This window comes from Felis catus, chromosome X (assembly GCF_018350175.1).
Source record: "Felis catus isolate Fca126 chromosome X, F.catus_Fca126_mat1.0, whole genome shotgun sequence".
Taxonomy (NCBI): domain Eukaryota; kingdom Metazoa; phylum Chordata; class Mammalia; order Carnivora; family Felidae; genus Felis; species Felis catus.
The window spans coordinates 6,906,065-6,923,672 of NC_058386.1; the positions used below are offsets into that span (position 1 = coordinate 6,906,065).

The 17,608-nt window shown below is 50.3% G+C and overlaps 1 protein-coding gene across 6 annotated transcripts in view; it reads right to left on the reverse strand.

Moving 5' to 3' along the window:
* LOC109496425 (collagen alpha-1(I) chain-like) overlaps positions 1-17,529 on the reverse strand; it is a 25,018-nt gene extending 7,489 nt beyond the window's left edge. For 2 of the 6 annotated variants that reach the window (XM_023249362.2, XM_023249361.2), the window contains exons 1-4: positions 17,082-17,529; positions 16,314-16,366; positions 12,802-12,809; positions 9,616-9,734 (exon numbers count right to left, since the gene is read on the reverse strand). In XM_023249362.2, coding sequence (XP_023105130.1) covers positions 9,616-9,734; positions 12,802-12,809; positions 16,314-16,366; positions 17,082-17,389 — 488 coding nt within the window. In that variant the 5' untranslated portion in view covers positions 17,390-17,529. Of the gene's footprint in view, positions 1-969; positions 1,718-9,615; positions 9,735-9,827; positions 10,214-12,801; positions 12,810-16,313; positions 16,367-17,081 lie in introns of those variants that run through there. The other 4 variants (XR_006592857.1, XR_002739897.2, XM_045050436.1 and 1 more) reach the window with 3 other exon arrangements.
* Between the last annotated feature and the right edge of the window lie 79 nt (positions 17,530-17,608).

Sequence of the window (17,608 nt, forward strand, 5' to 3'; positions counted from 1 at the left end):
GCATCTTAATTTGGTCTTAAGGATAGCCTGTCCAGTTACAAACTTGGTGGCGACCATGGAACCAATGTGATTTCCCACAGAACACCTTTGCACTGTAAAACCTAAGTTGTTAAACGAGCTAATCAGAAAGGGAAACTTTCCCTATAACTTTACAGTGAGAAACCTGATGGCCACCTCCTTATCCACGTATTAAGGTGACAGTCACAAGTGACAAGCCATGGCGATGTCAAGTGTTCCCTGATGTGGTGTGCCGAGATGGCCACAACATCAATGTGTGTGTTTTCCCCCAAATCCATAACCTAGTCTTTAGAAAACGTCAGACAAGCCTAAATTGGGGGACATTCTACAAAACACCTGACCAGTCCTCCTCATGGGATGCCTGGGTGGCTCAGTCAGTTAAGCGTCTGACTCTTGGTTTTAGCTCAGGTCATGATCTTACGGTTCATGGGTTCGAGCCCTATGTCGGGCTCTCCACTGACAGTGCAGAGCCTGCTTGAGATTCTCTCTCCCTCTCTCTGTCCTTCCCCTGCTCTCCCTGGCACTTATGCTCTCTCTCAAATAAACTTCAAAAAAGAAAATTCTCCAGGTCATCAAGACAAAGGATGGGAGACCAAAGAGACGACGACACGCAGTGTTGGGTCCCGGGGACAGAAAGACACTAGGGTACAGACTGGGGAAATCCAACTAGAAGTTCATGATGAGGAATGTACTAGGTGAGGGTATACAAGTCCTTCCTATGTTATCTTTGCAAGTCCTCTGTAAATCCAAAATGGTTCCAACAGATGAATTTATTATTTTTAAAAAACTTTTAATGTTTATTTATTTTTGAGAATGAGTGCAAGCATGATCTGGGGAAGGGCAGAGAGAGAAACACACACACAGAATCCAAAGCAGGCTCCAGGCTCTGAGCTGTCAGCACAGACCCCGAAGCAGGGCTTGAACCCACGAACTGCGAGATCATGACCTGAGCCAAAGTCAGACGGTTCACCAACTGAGCCACCAGGCACCCCTCCAACAGAAGAATTAATTTTTAAAGAAGTTAATCTCACACAATATTTCCTGTGGCCCTTCCACACGCATAATTATGCAAAAGTAAGGAATGATCGCGACCAATTAATTTTTTAGAGACTTCCTATCCCTGCCTGGAAGAAATCGGTCCATTGTAGTAAAAATTCTACCACCCTTCAGATGGCCGTCCTCGGTTACTTCCTGTTATTTCTACGACTGGCCAAATACTTCTACATTCCTTGAAGTTCAGAAGAAAAGAGTCAATTGAAACAAGTATTTTGGCCAGTGGCCAGCAAAGGAATTTCCCGCATCCGAATCAACAGTTCCTCCAGCTTTCCAGGGCCCCTCCTTCCCACACGGCACCCGAATTATTTCGGCTCTAAGGAAGTACAGATGGCTCCTTTCTCTCTCTCTCTGTGTGTGTGTGTGTGTGTGTGTGTGTGTGTGTGGTTGTGTTGGGGGCTGAGAGGGAGGGAATGGAATAACATTTATTGAGCTCCAGCAGTATGCGGACTCTCCTGGCAATGTCATTTGATTCTGTGGTTCTCCAGATGTGCTCTCCGAAGGGCAGCCTGAGTGTGGTTTAGGAGCTGGTCACAAACGCAAGTTCCCCGTGCCTTCCTGGAGAGCCTCACAGAAGCATCTCTGGGTTTTCTTCTCTCAAAATGTGGAGTACGAAGTAAAAAGGTATTCCACAGTCACACGAATGCTATCATAGGGAAGGAACAGAAGATTCATGCTACATTTGGGAAGGGCAGTATGTTCAAGGATGTCTCACTGAAATCTCATGTACAGAATTATTTTTTGCAGCTTGGAAATCGCTTGTGTTGGCTCTCACTGGAACCACCTAGATGGTATTGGGGACTCAGGTATCATGTTTTTATACTGGGAGTTAGTTGGCAAATTACAAGCAGGATGGGTCGCAGAACGTGTTTGAGATTGGAAAAAAAAAAAATCTTCCCCAGATACAATGTTGTAAATCAAGGTAAGGTGGCCAGGCTGGTGTCAAAAATCCTGTCCTTGGAGCACCTGGGTGGCTTAGTCGGTTAAGCATCTGAGTTTGGGTCAGGTCATGATCTCATAGTTCGTGGGTTTAAGCCCCATGTCAGGATCTGTGCTGACAGCCCAGAGACTGGAGCCTGTTTTGGATTCTGTGTCTCCCCCTCTCTCTCCCCCTCCGCTGCATGTGCCTCTGTCTCTCTCTGAAACTAAATTTTAAAAAATTTAAAAAAAAACAAAAAAACCCTCCCATCCTCTTGGGTACCCCAAGCCCTGCACTAAGTTCTGATCTGTGACCACAAGGTCTATGCCTTTGACCTCAGCTGAGGATCACTTGGAGAACGCAGACATGGCCCATGCGTGTGGCGGCCTTTTTACCCCTCTTTTCCTCCTCTCATCAAGCCCCCCTAGTTTTGATTAGGTAACCGGAGTTACCCTATTGGTCTCTGCCCTCCCAGAAATCCCTGGCTTTTACTTAAAGCAGAATGCCCCACGTCATACAGGGACCCCAGGGAGAAAGAAGAATTCTAGACTTGGCCGCCTACACATTTGCATGACCAGATCTAGACCTTGATTACATCTCAAAAACTACAAGGATAAAAGATAATTTACACCCCCCACTACTCATTCCCCAGGTAGAACTGTTTTGTCTCTTGCCAGGAAGTCACTAGCATTCAGAATCCTTGCTTGGCTCTGTTAGCCTCAGTAGTGGTCCTGGGTCAGGCCTGAGTTTGCGGTTTTAAGCTGGTAAATCTCGTGATAATTGGCTATGTAGTGGCATTCTCAGGCATACTTGGAGAGCTCACTCACTCACTGCTGAGCCCTCCTCCCCTCTGATGCCTTCTGCTCACGTCCACAAAAGTTGCTGATCAGCAGTGGCCTACACTTCCAGACGTCTTTCTGAGGGAGCTCTCATTTGGCTTGAGGGTGCGACAAGCCTTGCCCAATCACCACCCGGCGGGCAGGCAGATAACCAGCGGATTCTGCCTCTCCTGCGAGCACTTGGAACTATCAGCACAAACAGTGGGGTGTTAGCCATGATGCTTCCAAACCAGGAGAAAAGTCCCATTTTGTGTCTTAGAATGTAGCAGGATTCTCACACAGAGTCACGACAATGAGGCTTTCCTTTCCAGAGAGCGACTTTATTCCCGCCGGCACTGCTCAGTTGGGTTTGTTCCCAAAGAACTGAGCCCCGAATGCCACGTGGCATAGTTTTTTGTACGTTTTCCACTTCCTTGTCTCCCATATGTGTTAATACGCAAACGTGTGGTCTGATGAGTGGTCTCCTGTTATAGGGTGGTGAGGGATGTCACACATGCATATGGCCAGGTTGCCTTCCATTATCTGGCAGTTTTTTCTTCCACATTCCTTAGGGAAGGGACCCTACCACATTCCTCACTTTGATGCTCAGACCCCTCTATTTTGGGTCAAAGAACATAATTTTGGTTTAGAGATTTCTATTTCCATAACATCATTATATGGGTGGCCGTCTTTCTTTCACCCATGGCCTCAATGAGTCTGGAGACAGACCGTGCAACCAGGGGAGGTAAGCAAGACAAGATTAAGCACCCTCCCCAAATTAGGGTAATTCCCATGAGAGTCTGGAATCCCCCGAGAGTTGAAAACCATCCAATACCTCCCCGGGGTTCCAACCATCCCAGGTCCGGACTGGGACATGAGCAATCCTTTTCATTTGATTTGTGATCTCCTCTATGACTTTTCTCTCATCATCTATCTGTGGGCAGCAGTTGCTCAGGTTAAACTTTTCGCAAACTTCTCCGTCAGAAGCAAGCACGTGATCCAAGGCGAAGCAATTTTGATAGCACTGCACATTTTGGTTTGCTGCTTGGCTAGTGAGCTAAGAGCCCTGGCAGTTTCATTGGTTATACATTCTACAACTGCTTGCGGTCTGATTATGTGGTTTTAGCATGTACGTCAGAGTGCGGCAGCCCCAGGACCCGTCCTCTGCCCAGGTGGCAGGGCCATAATATTGGATTAGATGCGCGGGAGGCCATTCATCATCTTTCCACTTGCCAATCTGCAGGGCACGCCCCTTCCTTTGAGTCTCCCTATCTCTGTACATTTGAACTCCCAGATGTTCCCCGCTGGCAAGTGGGAGCAGGAAGAAAGATGGGACGAATAGTCCCCAGCACACGACCCTGACCAGCCTGAAGGAAGTACTGTATAGGCTGTTTTTCCACAAAACGTCTGCTGCATCTGCTGCCTCAGGGTTAGACTGCCTATCTCACTGAAATCCCCCTTACGCCCTTGACAGTTGGGGGAGGGCGCCCACAAAGGATTTCATAAGGGGAAAGCCCGTTTGCTTACTGGGGCTCCCCCTGATTCTTAACAAGGCTTCTGGCAACACCCGGTCCCGGTGCACGTGGGTTTCCTGGCACAGATTACTTAATTGCAGCTTCAGGGTTCGGTTCGTTCGTTCCACCTTCCCGGAGCTGTGGGGTCAGTGTGCCGCGTGTGACCTCCACGTGATCTTTAGCCCTTCTGCCAGCAGCCGCACCTCCTCAGCCACGGGTGCTGGCCCCTTATCTGACCCCATAGTGAAAGGGACCCCAAACCGTGCGATAATTTCCTTTAGAAGAAGTCGGGCTACTTCCCACTTCATGTGCCTTTTCTGTGCGAGTAGGGAAGGCTTCCACCCCAGCCTGAGAAAGTGCACACAAAGACCAACAGACATTTACGGCCCCGAGCCCGGGGGAGCTCCGTGAAGTCCACCATCACATTTTCAACTGGGGCTCCCCCGACACTCTGCACCTCGGGAGTGGCCTTGGGTCCCTGATGTGGATTATTCCGGGCACACGTTTCACATTGCTCATATACGGCCCGGGCTATGCCGGAGAGTCGAGGGAGGTAGAAATATTGGCTCCACATTGTCTCAAGGACCGTCCGGCCAATGTGAGTTTCCTGATGGAACCGCTTGACAAAGGCTGGAACCAGGGTCTCAGGAATTGCTATTTGCCCGTCTCAAATTTCCACCATCCACCTGGGAGGTAGCTTCCATTTTCAGTCTTAAACCACATACTTTCATGGTGTGAGTAATTAGGGTCCCATTCCGCCAGCGGGTTAAGCAACAGTGCAGCGGTTAAAGCTGGTCATTCCACTGCTCCTTTGGAAGCTGCTAGCTTCGCCTCTCGGTCTGCCTTACAGTTTCCCCGTGCAGCCATGGTGTCTCCCTATTAATGTCCCTGGCAATGCATGACTGCCACACTTTTAGGGGCCCACATAGCATCTAAGAGTTCAAGGATTTTCTAACCATACTTTATGTTCTTCCGTCCTGAATTTACTAGACCCTTCTCTTTATCTAAGGCCCTATGGACATGGAGGGTGGTGAAGGCGTATTTAGAGTCTGTGTGTATATTAACACATATCCCTGCCGCCAGTGGGAGGGCACGGGTTAGCGCAATTAGCTCTGCCTTTTGCACCCAAGTCCCCTTCGGCAGGGGCTCTGCTTCGATGACAGAATTCAGGGTCACCACAGAATAACTTGCAAGACGCTCTCCCCTCTTTACAAAACTGCTACCATCAGTGAAACATTCAGTGTCGGCGTCTTTGAGGGGCTGATCCCTCAAGTCTCCCTCAAGTGGAGAACACCTTATCCATGACTGCAATGCAGTCAAGGTCTGGCTGGCCCGGCCCGACAGGCAGTAGGGTTGTGGGGTTCAGGGTTCGCACTACTTCTGGGTGAACGTGTGGCTTCTCACATAGCATTCCCTGATACATGACCATCCCGGCGTTGGTTAGCCAGTATTGTCCCTTTTACTGTACTAACGTCAATACTGAATGTGGCACTCAGACTGTCAATTCCTGTCTCATAGTTAACTTGTCAGCCTTCAGATACCAGGAGGGCCATGGCTTCCGGTGCCTGTAGGCCGGGGAGGGGGGCGGGGCCGGCCTTGGGCCAGTGAGTCAAGTTGCTTGGAGAGATATGCCACCGGGCGATGCCATGACTCCAACAACTGAGTTAGGACTCCCCCTGCAATACCAGCCAATACAGACACATAGAAAGAAAGGCTTGGTCATGTCTGGGAGCCCTAAACCAGCTGCATTAGTAAGGGTTCGCTTTATTTCCTCGAAGGCCTTCTGCTGTACTGATTCCCACATCAGGGGCTCCCTCTCTTCCCCCCTCACAGAGGGGTTTTGCCAGGACTGAAAAGTTAGGTATCCCGATCCTTCAGAAACGTGCAGCCTGAGAAACTCCCGGACCTGGCACCAGGGTTCGGGGCCGGGATCGAGCAGATGGCCTGCTTCCTCTCTGGGCCGAGCTGGCACTGCCCCCGGGGCAGGTGGAAGCCAAGATATTTCACCTTTTCCTGACAGACTTGGGCCCTTTGCCTCGAGACCTTGTAACTGGTTTTCCATAGGAGGGCAAGGAGCTGCTGAGTCCCTTCCATGCAGCCCTCCCGGGACCTCCCAGCCAGCACGTCATCCACGTACTGAAGCGGGACAGTCATGCTGATCTGCGGGGAAGGCTTCCAAGTGAGAGGCAAATGCAGTGCCGGAAACGGTTGGGGAGTTTTTGAAACCCTGAGGCAACCTGGCCGAAGTTAATTGGCCCGTGTCACCATTTTCAGGATCCTCCCATCGGAAGGCAAAGATCAGCTGGCTCTGGGAGGCCAGGTGGATGCAGAAAAAGGCATCCTTGAGGTCCAAACAGGGCAAGAAGGTGGCTTCAGCAGGAATGAGCCCCGGAAGTGTAGAGGGGCTTGGGACCACTGGGTGCGTGGTGACAGTTACCTGGTTGACTGCCTGCAGGTGCTGAACCAGCCGGGAGTCATCTGTGCCTGGATTTTGGACAGGCAAGAGGGGCGTGTTCCAAGGTGACTGGCACGGCCGAAGGATCCCATACTTTAAAAGTCTCTCCAGGTGTTTTTGGATCCCCATCTGTGCCTTGCGAGGGATAAAGTATGGTCTCTGTTGGGTGAGCTCTGCCTCGACTTCAGTTCCACAACTACAGGTGGTATGTTTCAGGCCAGGCCTCGAGGGGTGCCTTCAGCCCACACTCCTGGGATCTTAGAGGGAAGCTCAGGCACCGGTTGTGGTTCCTCCTTGAGACTGCAGAGACGCCACTCTTCCCCTTGAGGAATCGTGAGAGTCACAATCTTTGCTTCCAGTTTCCGTAGGGTCAGAGCAGCCTGTCCCCGACAGTGGAAAGTTATCTGGGACTGCAGCCTTCCCAACAGGTCACGGCCCATTAGAGCCACAGGGCAGTCGGGGAGGTACAGGAATTCATGGATGACTTCATGGCCAACTAAACTGCATCGTTGAGGCAGTAGGAAGGGACGGTGCGTCCGACTGCCTGTGGCCCCCACAATGGTGGCTTGTCTCTGTGAGAGGGGTCCATGGGTTGGGTCACTACTGAGTGTTCTGCTCCAGTATCCACCATAAAGTCAATGGGTTGGCCCCCGCATTCATTCAGACCATGGACTCCTAGGGGCCTAACAAAATAGAGCCCGGTCTGTCCTAGTCCTCCTCGGTGGCTAGCAGCACAGTGTCGTCTTCGGGGGGCCCCATGAGGCCTTGGGGCCCGTTGGTACCAGCCCTGGACCACATGGCCTCTTTCTTTCTGCTTGGGGGCTTTGGTGAGAATGGTCTGGTCTCTGGGGACACTCAGTTTTCCAGTGGCCCTCCTGACGGCAATAAGTACACTGATTCCACCCTAATTTTGGTCTGGCGGGAGGCCTTCCCCCGCCGGTCCCCTTTCTGGCTTTGACCCTTTCCCTGCGGGGCACCTTTCCGGGAGCATTCTGACCGCTCCACCGAGGCGGCAGCTAACGAGCCTGCCTGTTTCGCATCTTTCTGCGTTCTTTCTCTGTGCTGCCTGGTGACAGTTCACCAACACCTGGGTTGCTACTTCTAGCAACTGACTGGCATTCACGCCGGTGACACCTCCCAGTTTTTGCAGCTCGCACCAAATGTCCCCCTGGTCCCGACCTACGAAAGCCGCATGAACCATCCGCTGGTGAGTGGGCACTTCTGGATCAGGCGAGTATAGAGACGAAATGCCACACGCAGTCTCTCATAAACGGTCTCAGGCTTTCCTCGGGCCCCCTGGAGCACTTCTGATGTTTTACTCACATTTATGGCCTTTCCCCCCGCTTTCCAAGGGCTTCTGGATACCATTCCGTCCTTGCAAACCCTCCATCTATACTTGAGTCATTTGGGTCCCGTTTGGGGTCCTCCTCAGGGAAGTGAGCCCGAGCACAGGCCTGGGGATCTAGTGTCCCAGCTGGGGCATTCTCCTCTAACCATTTTAGGGCTGCCTGGGTAACCCAGCGACACTCCTCCGTATCGAAGAGGGTCAGAAGTTGGTGGCAGTCACCCAGGTAGGTTTGTGGGTTTGAATCATGGACCGCATTAGCTCAATCATAGCCTGGGGTTTCTCCGTATAGGAGGGTATGGTGCTTCCAGTTTAGGAGGTCCGTAGTGGTAAAGGGTTGGTACACAAAAACACGCTGGCCTCCTTGGATCTGGCCTTCCTGGTTTCCCTCAGTGGCATCAGAAGGGCTCCCTGCTGTGGCTGCAGGGAGGGACCGCCTCTGCTGGTCTGATTCACTAGTCACCTTCCAGGAGGCATATGTGGTTTTAAGACTGGTGGTCTGGGTGAGTCAGTCACATTCGGGGAGGCCAGCGGTGCTAGGGGTGGTGAGGCCTCGAGACTAAGGGCAGACTCTGATGGGGTTTCGGCAGCTAGAGTGGCTGAAGGCACGGGTGGCAGTGAGATGTCCAGTGGGACATATGGTGGTGGGGTTTCTCCAGGTTCTCCCGACAGTATGGGCTTTTTAATTTCTGGCCGGTATTTGGAGGAAGCTGTGACGTGAGCCATCCTAACTTTAAAGCTCTTTTCAATACAGAGTTTCAGCCAAGGTGGCCGGGACAGGACCAGGTCTTGCCAGCAGTCAATGTAAGGAAATTGGTCTGGGTGGCCTGGGTCCCCCGCAATGACCCTCAACACTCAGCCAACTAGTTCCTTATCAAGTGAGCCCTCAGAGAGCCAGCCTGCCCCAAATGACAGCCAATCAATTTCACAGAATGTCCAGAGCTTTCCAGGAGTTAGTTAATTTCACACCATAATTTCCTGAATATCCCTCTTTGAAATTCCTCAACATACACTCTAGGGGAGTTGGTTTACCCTGCTTTCCACCCATTTCCTCCCCCTAACAGATGACTTTCATGCATACAAGGGGGAAAAAAGAGGAAGGTGGGGGACCAGTTTGGAGAGGACACACACTCGCTTTGTCCATTTCCGGCCATTCTCCTCTCAGAGATATTTCGGGAGCCTCTTAGCATTGGCGGGTTCACTTTCAATCCGTGATACGGATCACGCTCCCAAGGAAGTCTGATGCCGCCTTAAGCCATATAAGGTCACCAAGGAACCGCGGATCAAGACTCAACACTGACCCTTGGTCAGGTCAGAACCTTTCTGTTGTCCGTCTCATTCACACATCGACTCCAACCCACCACCCTACATTCAGCGCGTTAGAGTTGTGGCTTGGTTCCTCGTCGCTGTGGAACTAGGGCAACTCTGGGAGGTGACCAGGCTCCCCTTCTGCCTCTTAGGGGCAGGTCTGCCAAAATGAACCTGGTTCTTACCAGTCTGATGGGCGGCTCTCCTTAAGCTGGTTCCTGGGCCTCACGGGTTCCGTTGGCGCACACGGGTTCTGTAGCTGCACATGGGGTCCTCGCCCCGGCACACCGGGAGGGCTCATCTCCTAAAGATCAAGCAGTCCTTTAGCGCCAGGCAAGGCCACGTCTCCTGGCACTCAGAGGTTTGTACCCTGGCGGCAAAGGAGGTGGATACGCACCGTCTCTGAATCCCGGACACGAGCCCCCATGTAATGGAGCAGGATTCTCACACAGAGTTGTGACACTGAGGCTTTTCTTTCCAGAAAGCAACTTTATTCCTGCCAGCACCGCTCAGTTGGGTTCGTACCTGAAGAACTGAGAACCAAATGCCATGTGGCATAGTTTTTTATACATTTTCTACCTCTTTGCCTCCCATATATGGTAACACAGAAACATGTGGTCTCATTAGGTGGTCTCCTGTTACGGGGTCGTGAGGGATTTCATGTCCACCTACAGCCAGGTTGCCTTCCTTTATTTTGTTTTTTTGTTTTGTTTTTTTTTTTTAATTTTTTTTTTCAACGTTTATTTATTTTTGGGACAGAGAGAGACAGAGCATGAACAGGCGAGGGGCAGAGAGAGAGGGAGACACAGAATCAGAAACAGGCTCCAGGCTCTGAGCCATCAGCCCAGAGCCCGACGCGGGGCTCGAACTCACGGACCGCGAGATCATGACCTGGCTGAAGTCGGACGCTTAACCGACTGCGCCACCCAGGCGCCCCCCCTTCCTTTATTTTGAAGGTTTTGTTTCTTCCACATTGCTTAGGGAAGGGACCCTACCTCAAGAACACCCCAGTGATTTCCACTCGGATATCTGTAGTTAAGATGACTATTGCTCTCCAAAGATAACGGGTTCAAATCCCTAAAACATTTGTTACCTTATTTGGAAAAAGGGTCTTTGCACACCAGATTCGATTAAGGATTCTGAGATGCAGACAGCAGCCTCCATTCTCCAGGTGGGCCCTAAAGGCAATCATGGTGACCTTCTAAGAGAGCGACAGAGGGAGACAGGACGTAGGCAGAGGAGGAGGCTGCGTGACCACAAAGGCAAAAGTAAGTTGGCCTGATCCAGTCATTCAGCCCAGAATGCCAGCAGCCACCAGACACTTGAAGGGACCAGGGAACAGATTCTCTCCTAGAGCCTCCAGAGGGGGTGTGGCCCTGCTGACACCTAGATTTCAGATTTCTGGCTTCCAGGAAGGAAAAAAACATGGTCTTAAGCAGTTTATGGGAACTTATTACAATAGCCTTAGAAAACATACACGGCATCCCAAAGGCATTTCAAATTTCAACCTGCCCAAAGGAAACTCCTTACGGCCTACCCTCACCTGTTCTCCAGCCACCAGACTCGGTTATTTCGGCCAGAAGCCCAGAGCTGTTTATACTTCCTCACTCACCCTACCTGTACGCACACCCCTGGGATGGGGAGTGGAGTCTCGGGACACATTCAAAAGGAGCAAGACTGGGAAGCTTCTGCACTCGTCCACAGCGTTTCAGCATTCAGTCCTAACGCGTTTAGCTTCCCTGTAAAGAACATTCCTCTGCTCACAGGAGCAAAGGAATACAACTCTTCATCTAGGAGTTGTATTAATTCCTTGTTTTTCTTCTCTACTTTGGTTTCTCTCCTGCTAGAACTTCTGCAATTAAGAGTCATTTTGTGCATAATGGTGCACTAATTTCTTTTTTCTATTGTATTTTCTTCATTGGCCAGAGTTAATGCTTCCTGTTTCCTGCATCCTTTCCATTCCTTAGCGACCTCTCCCCAGTACTGGGCAAGTTACAAGTGCTCAAGAAGGACTTGTTGGCTACTTTATAAAAAAATAAAAAGTGAAAAACAGCCAATGGCTTTCTACAACTGCATTTAAAAAAGAATTTTTTTAAGGGGCGCCTGGGTGGCTCAGTCGGTTAAGTGTCTGACTTCAGCTCAGGTCATCCTCTCACGGTTTGTGAGTTCAAGCCCCGCATTGGGCTCTGTGCTGACAGCTCAGAGCCTGGAGCCTGCTTCGGATTCCGTCTCTTTCTCTCTGCCCCTCCCCTGCTCCCACTCTGTCTCTCCCTCAAAAATGAATACACTTAAAAAAAATTAAAAAAATTTTTTTTTAATGTTTAATTTTCAGAAAGAGAGAGAGTGGGAGCAGGGAGGGGCAGAGAGAGACCGAGACACAGAATCTGACACAGGCTCCAGGCTCTGAGCTGTTAGCACAGAGCCTGATGTGGGACTCCAACCCACGAGCAGGGACATCACGATCTGAGCCAAAGATGGACATTCACCAGAAGGGAGCCACCCAGGCGCCCCTAAAACTGCATTTTAAAAATGAACACTTTTAGGGGCACCTGGGTGGCTCAGCTGGGTCAGTGACCCACTCTTGATTTCAGCTCAGGACACGATTGGGGAGTTCGGGCCAGGCACGGAGCTCCACACTGTGACAGTGCAGAGCCTGCTTGGGATTCTTTCTCTCTGTCTCTCTTTGCCCTTCCCCTGTGCTTGCTCTTAAATAAACTTAAAAAAAAAAAAACTTTAAAAATAGTAGCTCTTTTTGAATACTCCCAATTTGAAAAGCATTGTTTTATATATATAATAAAAATCTTGGTTTGCAAGCATAATTCGTTCCGGAAACATGCTTGTAGTCTAAAGCACTTGTATATCAAAGCGAGTTCTCCCATAAGCAATAATGGAAACTCAGATGATTCGTTCTACAGCCCAAAAATATTCATACAAAAATGATTACAATACTGTAATATAATACAAAATAATAAAGAAAATACAAAATATCAAGAAAAACAAATTACTTTTGAAAACCTTCATGGCCATGTGAAGGAGACAAGAGAGAGGAGGGTTACTGGGAGACTTTCACCATTAGTAACAGACACTGGCTACAGTACAATACTAATAAACTCTTGTCATGTACTGTATTTAATGTAACTGGCAATAAGGCAGCAGAGGAAAGGGTCTCTATCTGCAGACAGCCTGACCTACAATGAAGTAGAGGATTCCTAAGCTCATTTTTGTATGGAAAAGCAAAGAACTTAGGTGCTTGAAGTGACAAAGAATACACCACTGCCAGTTTTGGGCACCTTCCAACGTTCTGAAAAATCACTGATTTCTGCCAAACACCGTGGCCTGAGACTGAGCATCTGAGCATGGGAGACAATCACCTTCAATCCTGCAGAGAGAAAGAGAGAGAGAGAGAGAGAGAGAGAGAGAGAGAGAGAGAACCATTGATTCAGTTGTGATCGTGTGATATTTGAAGTCATGTACTACTTGTATTGTAAGACATTGCTTGTTTGTCAAGTTAAAACTTATTAGAAAGTTGCTCGTCTTGTGGAACACTTGTAGAACAAATTATTTACAATGCAAGGTTTTACTGTACATATTTCTTAAAGATTAGCTATTAATTAAATCTCTAACATTTGGTTCAATTTGCCTTTTATTCATTAATTCATTCACTGATAAAAGTGTGTGTGTGTGTGTGTGTGTGTGTGTGTGTGTGTGTGTGTGTATTTAACCACCAGCCAGAAATGTGACCATTTACACATAACATTTGAAAGGACATATCTCAAGGGTGCCTGGGTGGCTCAGTGGATTAAGTGCCTGACTTGGGCTCAGGTCATGATCTCACAGTTCATGGGTTTGAGCCCCGCGTCAGGCTCTGTGCTGATAGTTTGGAGCCTGGAGCCTGCTTCAGATTCTGTGTCTCCCTCTCTCTCTGCCCCTCCCCCAGTAGCGCTCGGTCTCTGTCTCTCAAAAATGAACAAATAAACAAAATTAAGGTCTCCAAGGTAACAGGATTGGAACTCAAGCAAACAAATTAGTACACAGTTTTATTAGGCAAAGTTTGCACATAGGATGCTTCAGCCTTTTTCTTGTTTGGAGATCAAGGGAACCTCAAAAGGTGGCTCAGTGTCTAAAGGTCTTACAGAGAAGAGCCAGCTCCCTAGCTCAGTGCAAACTGCCGTCCAATACCCAACCCAGCACTGGTCCCTGTGCATAGAAGAGCCTGAGTGTGTGAGTCCCCCTTGGGAGGGGGCTCAGCAACCTCAAGCAGAGTTATTAAGCCCCTCTGGGGCTCAGTTTCTTCCTCTGTAAATTGGGGTGATGCATGCTCCAAGAAACTTTGGACTTGAGTCCATCTATGTAACGTGCTTGGTACAAAGCAGGTTCCCTGTGGATCGTGGCTACTATGTCTTAGTTGCTGTGGCTGCTTGCTTCCTCAACCAAAGGTGCTGGGTGCTAGAAGCCAACTCCCAATGTGGATTACATGAATGGGATAATGATGCCATGCACAGGTAGAGACCCCCCCACAGAAGAGGAAATCTCTCCCCTGGAGATCTGTAGATGCTCCAACTAACAAGACCCAGGGTAAAATCCTTCTGAGGTGAGAGGGGGAGAAGTGGGGGTGCAGTTATGCAGATGCAGCATTCAGCTTTTGTCTCTGGGCAGAAATCAAGAAGATGACAAATGGTGGTGACTCTCCACCATCTGAATTCATAGGGACCCTAACTCAGGTACACAGTGGGTTAAGTAGAAAATGGCTAATACTGCCCTCTAAAAATTGCCACAGGTGTTCTGCAAAGCTTGACGGTACTAACCTACTACTTTGAAAGGTAAAGTTTTGGTACTCTATCCTCCACTACATTTTATAATTACAAATCCTCGTGTCTTTTTAGAACCAAAATACCCTAAAATAATTTGAACTCTATTTCATAAAAAGGATTAGCTATTGATGAAATCTCTGAAAGTTGGCTCAACTGGTCTTCTATTCATTGATTGATTCATTCACTGTCAATAAAAGTAAAAGAACTTTTATTTGTCAGTAATCTCCACACCCAACACGGGGCTGGAACTCACAACCCCGAGATTTAAGAGTCACATGCTGTATGGACTGAGCTGGCCAGACACCAAAAGAACGACCTCAAGTTTCACCTGTCTCTTCTCTATTAAAGGAAGTCTCAGATTTGAAAAAGTGGCATATACCCAGGGCTATCGAATGCTTAGATGTTGATGGGTCACAGGGTCACGTCTACAGGTCCAGAAGAACATAGGCTCATAAAGCCTATTTGTCCCTAGCTTTCTAACAGAAAAGCTAGATGCTAACAAATATATTCTGTCCTTAGAAAATCTGGCTGAGTTATGAGTTCTTAGAAAAGAAAACCATTACCATTGTAAGTCCACACTGGTTCAGTGTCATACTAAACTCTTCCAAAAAGGGTGCGAGGCTAATAAACTGGGGCAATGCCTTTCAGTCACAAGATATTGATGGTTTCCAAGATACATTATACTGTCTTATAACGATACAACGGACATGATACAGAAGTCTAGGTGTGACGGTAGATTTGCCCACCTATATAAACCCAAGACCGTCAATGAAAGGATTTATGAGGGTCTGGGAAGAGGGCATCTATCTCAAAGCAGGCCACACAGACTTGATCCAGTCCCTTCTGCTGTATTTATTAATGTCTATAGATAGAGCAGTCTTAGACCTATTCAAATAATGCTAAGCTGGGAGGAATGCCTAATGTGAAGATTAAGAAAAAACTCAGTAAAATTAAATTTACTAAGGATAAATGTCGACCTCTACCTAAGTTTGAGAATGAACAGTATAACCCGTTCAAGCGGTGGATAGGTCATCTGATTACATGATCAACATAAAACGTTAAAGATGACTTTGGCTGTGACTTATGGGACAATGAAATCTTGGTCTCTGCTTAGTGAATCTAGTGGCCTGAATTTCAGCCCTAGTTAACTGAGATTTAAGTTAATATACCACAGGGCAGGGAGGTGCGTTTTGAGACTAGGGAACTTCCAAAAACTCTACGTGCGTTTATATGGCCCTTTGTCTTTTGGTGTCCCGATCCATCCACTTTTTAAAATTTTTTTTTTGCAACGTTTATTTATTTTTGAGACAGAGAGAGACAGAGCATGAACGGGGAGGGGCAGAGACAGAGGGAAACACAGAATCGGAAACAGGCTCCAGGCTCCGAGCCATCAGCCCAGAGCCCGACGCAGTCTCGAACTCACGGACCGCGAGATCGTGACCTGGCTGAAGTCGGACGCTTAACCGACTGCGCCACCCAGGCGCCCCATCCATCCACTTTTTAAAGCAAACGTCATAGCTGAAGATAATTACAGATTCACATTTAGTTGTAAAAAACAGTACAGGGACATCGTTTGCAACCTGCACCTCAGTCAGAACATTAACATTGATACAATCTGCCAAGCTTGGTTAGATTTCCTCAGCGTTGGTTCACTCCTGTGTCTATTTAGTTGTGTGCAATGTAATCATTTTGGGCAGGTTTGCGTGACCACCGCAGTCAAGGTACGCTTGAGACGGATTCTAACAGGCACACACTCCTTACATCTCCCTTCACAAAGAAAAACTCCCCATTCCTCTAACTGGACACATTCTGGACCTTACTTATGGGGCAGTAATCAGTGCCCAGAGCCAGAAGTGTGGAGTGAAGTCTGCACTCTTACTTCAGTTGCCTGGATGATACCCCAAACCATCAGTCACAGAATGGAAATCCCTCACTTGACCACTGAAGAAACTGAGACCACAGGTGAGGTTCCTGGTCTCTGCTCCACAGTGACAGAGACCCCTCACTCTTTCTGTCCAGTGGTCTCCGAGCTTGTCCTTGAGGTCTATTCCATCCCCACCTGCTGCAAGTACCTGGATAGAGCCGCTTTGAAGAGACAAGCGAGCACCAGCGTCCAGTGACGTAACTACAAATAAAATAAAAAGATTTTGTTGTGTTTTTTTTTTTTTTGCAAAGCATGCAAACATGTACTAATACAGGTATTTCTTCATACCGGACTTTTACGTAAATTGAAAAGGGGTAGAGGTAGGAGGCACACCCTTTCAGTAATTTCAGACCACCTTTTCTTTGTAGGAATGCAGAAGTGGGACATTAAGACCTCGTGGCACTGCCCTACGAGAGTGAGGACAGGGTCCGAATGCAAAGACTTCCCGGACCGTACCTACAAGGGCTGGGAAGAGCCAAGAACATTCCTTGTGTGGGCTGGGCGCTGCAGCAGGGACCTTGTGGGAGGGTAGGCAGCTCCACCCGGGAAGAGTCCAGACGCCCTTCCATTCTGCCCGGACTTTAAAAGGACCCTCCTAAGGCCAGCGTTTGGCCCAGGCTGCGCGGCGAGGGGAGGCTCTCAGGGAGGACTCCCGGGACCCGCGGACCCCAAGTCCCCGCCCGGGGACAAAGCACGTGCGTGCGGGAGCAGGCTGGTGGCTCGCGGACCGGCGCGGGGCCGCCCGGGGGCCGCCCGCCGCGCTTCCGGCCTCACCTGGGCGGCCGCCGGCAGCCCGCGGTCGGCGCGAACAAAGGCGGGGGCGGCGGGCCGGCCGCGCGCTCCAAGATGGAGGGCGCCGGGGACTCGGACCGCCGCCCGCCCGCCCCGCCCCGCGCGGGCGCTTCCGCCGCCTCACCTGCCGCCGCTGGGCCTCCCGGGCGGAGGGGCTGGCGCGCCCGGAGCCTCCAAGGGCCGCCCTGCGCTCGCGCGGGAGGAAGGACCGGAGTTCGCCTCGCGGTCCCCGGCCGCCCCTCGGCCCCAGCGAGCAGCGCGAGGTCCGGTGTGCGCGCTCCGCCCCCTCCCACCCTCCGGGCAACTTTGGAGGGGGGCGAGTCGGGGCGCGCTCCCGCAACGGCAGGCGGCACAGGTTCCGTGCGCGCGCCGGCCCTCGCCCCCCTTCCACCCTCTGGGTAACCTGGGGGAGCCCCGAGCGCGCACTCGCATCCCTGGCCGGCGACACCGGCACCGTGTGCGCGCCGGCCCTCGCCCCCTTGGGACCAGTCCAGGGCGCCCCCGCCCCGAGCGCCTCTGGCCCCTCCGTCCCTCAGCGGCCGCACGGGTCCCGGAGCGCGCGCCCCCTCCGGTCCCTCCCACCCTCCGGGCAGCTCCCGGGAGCCCCGCGCGCGCCCCGCCCCCTGCCCGCCGAGCGGCCCGAGCCCTGGA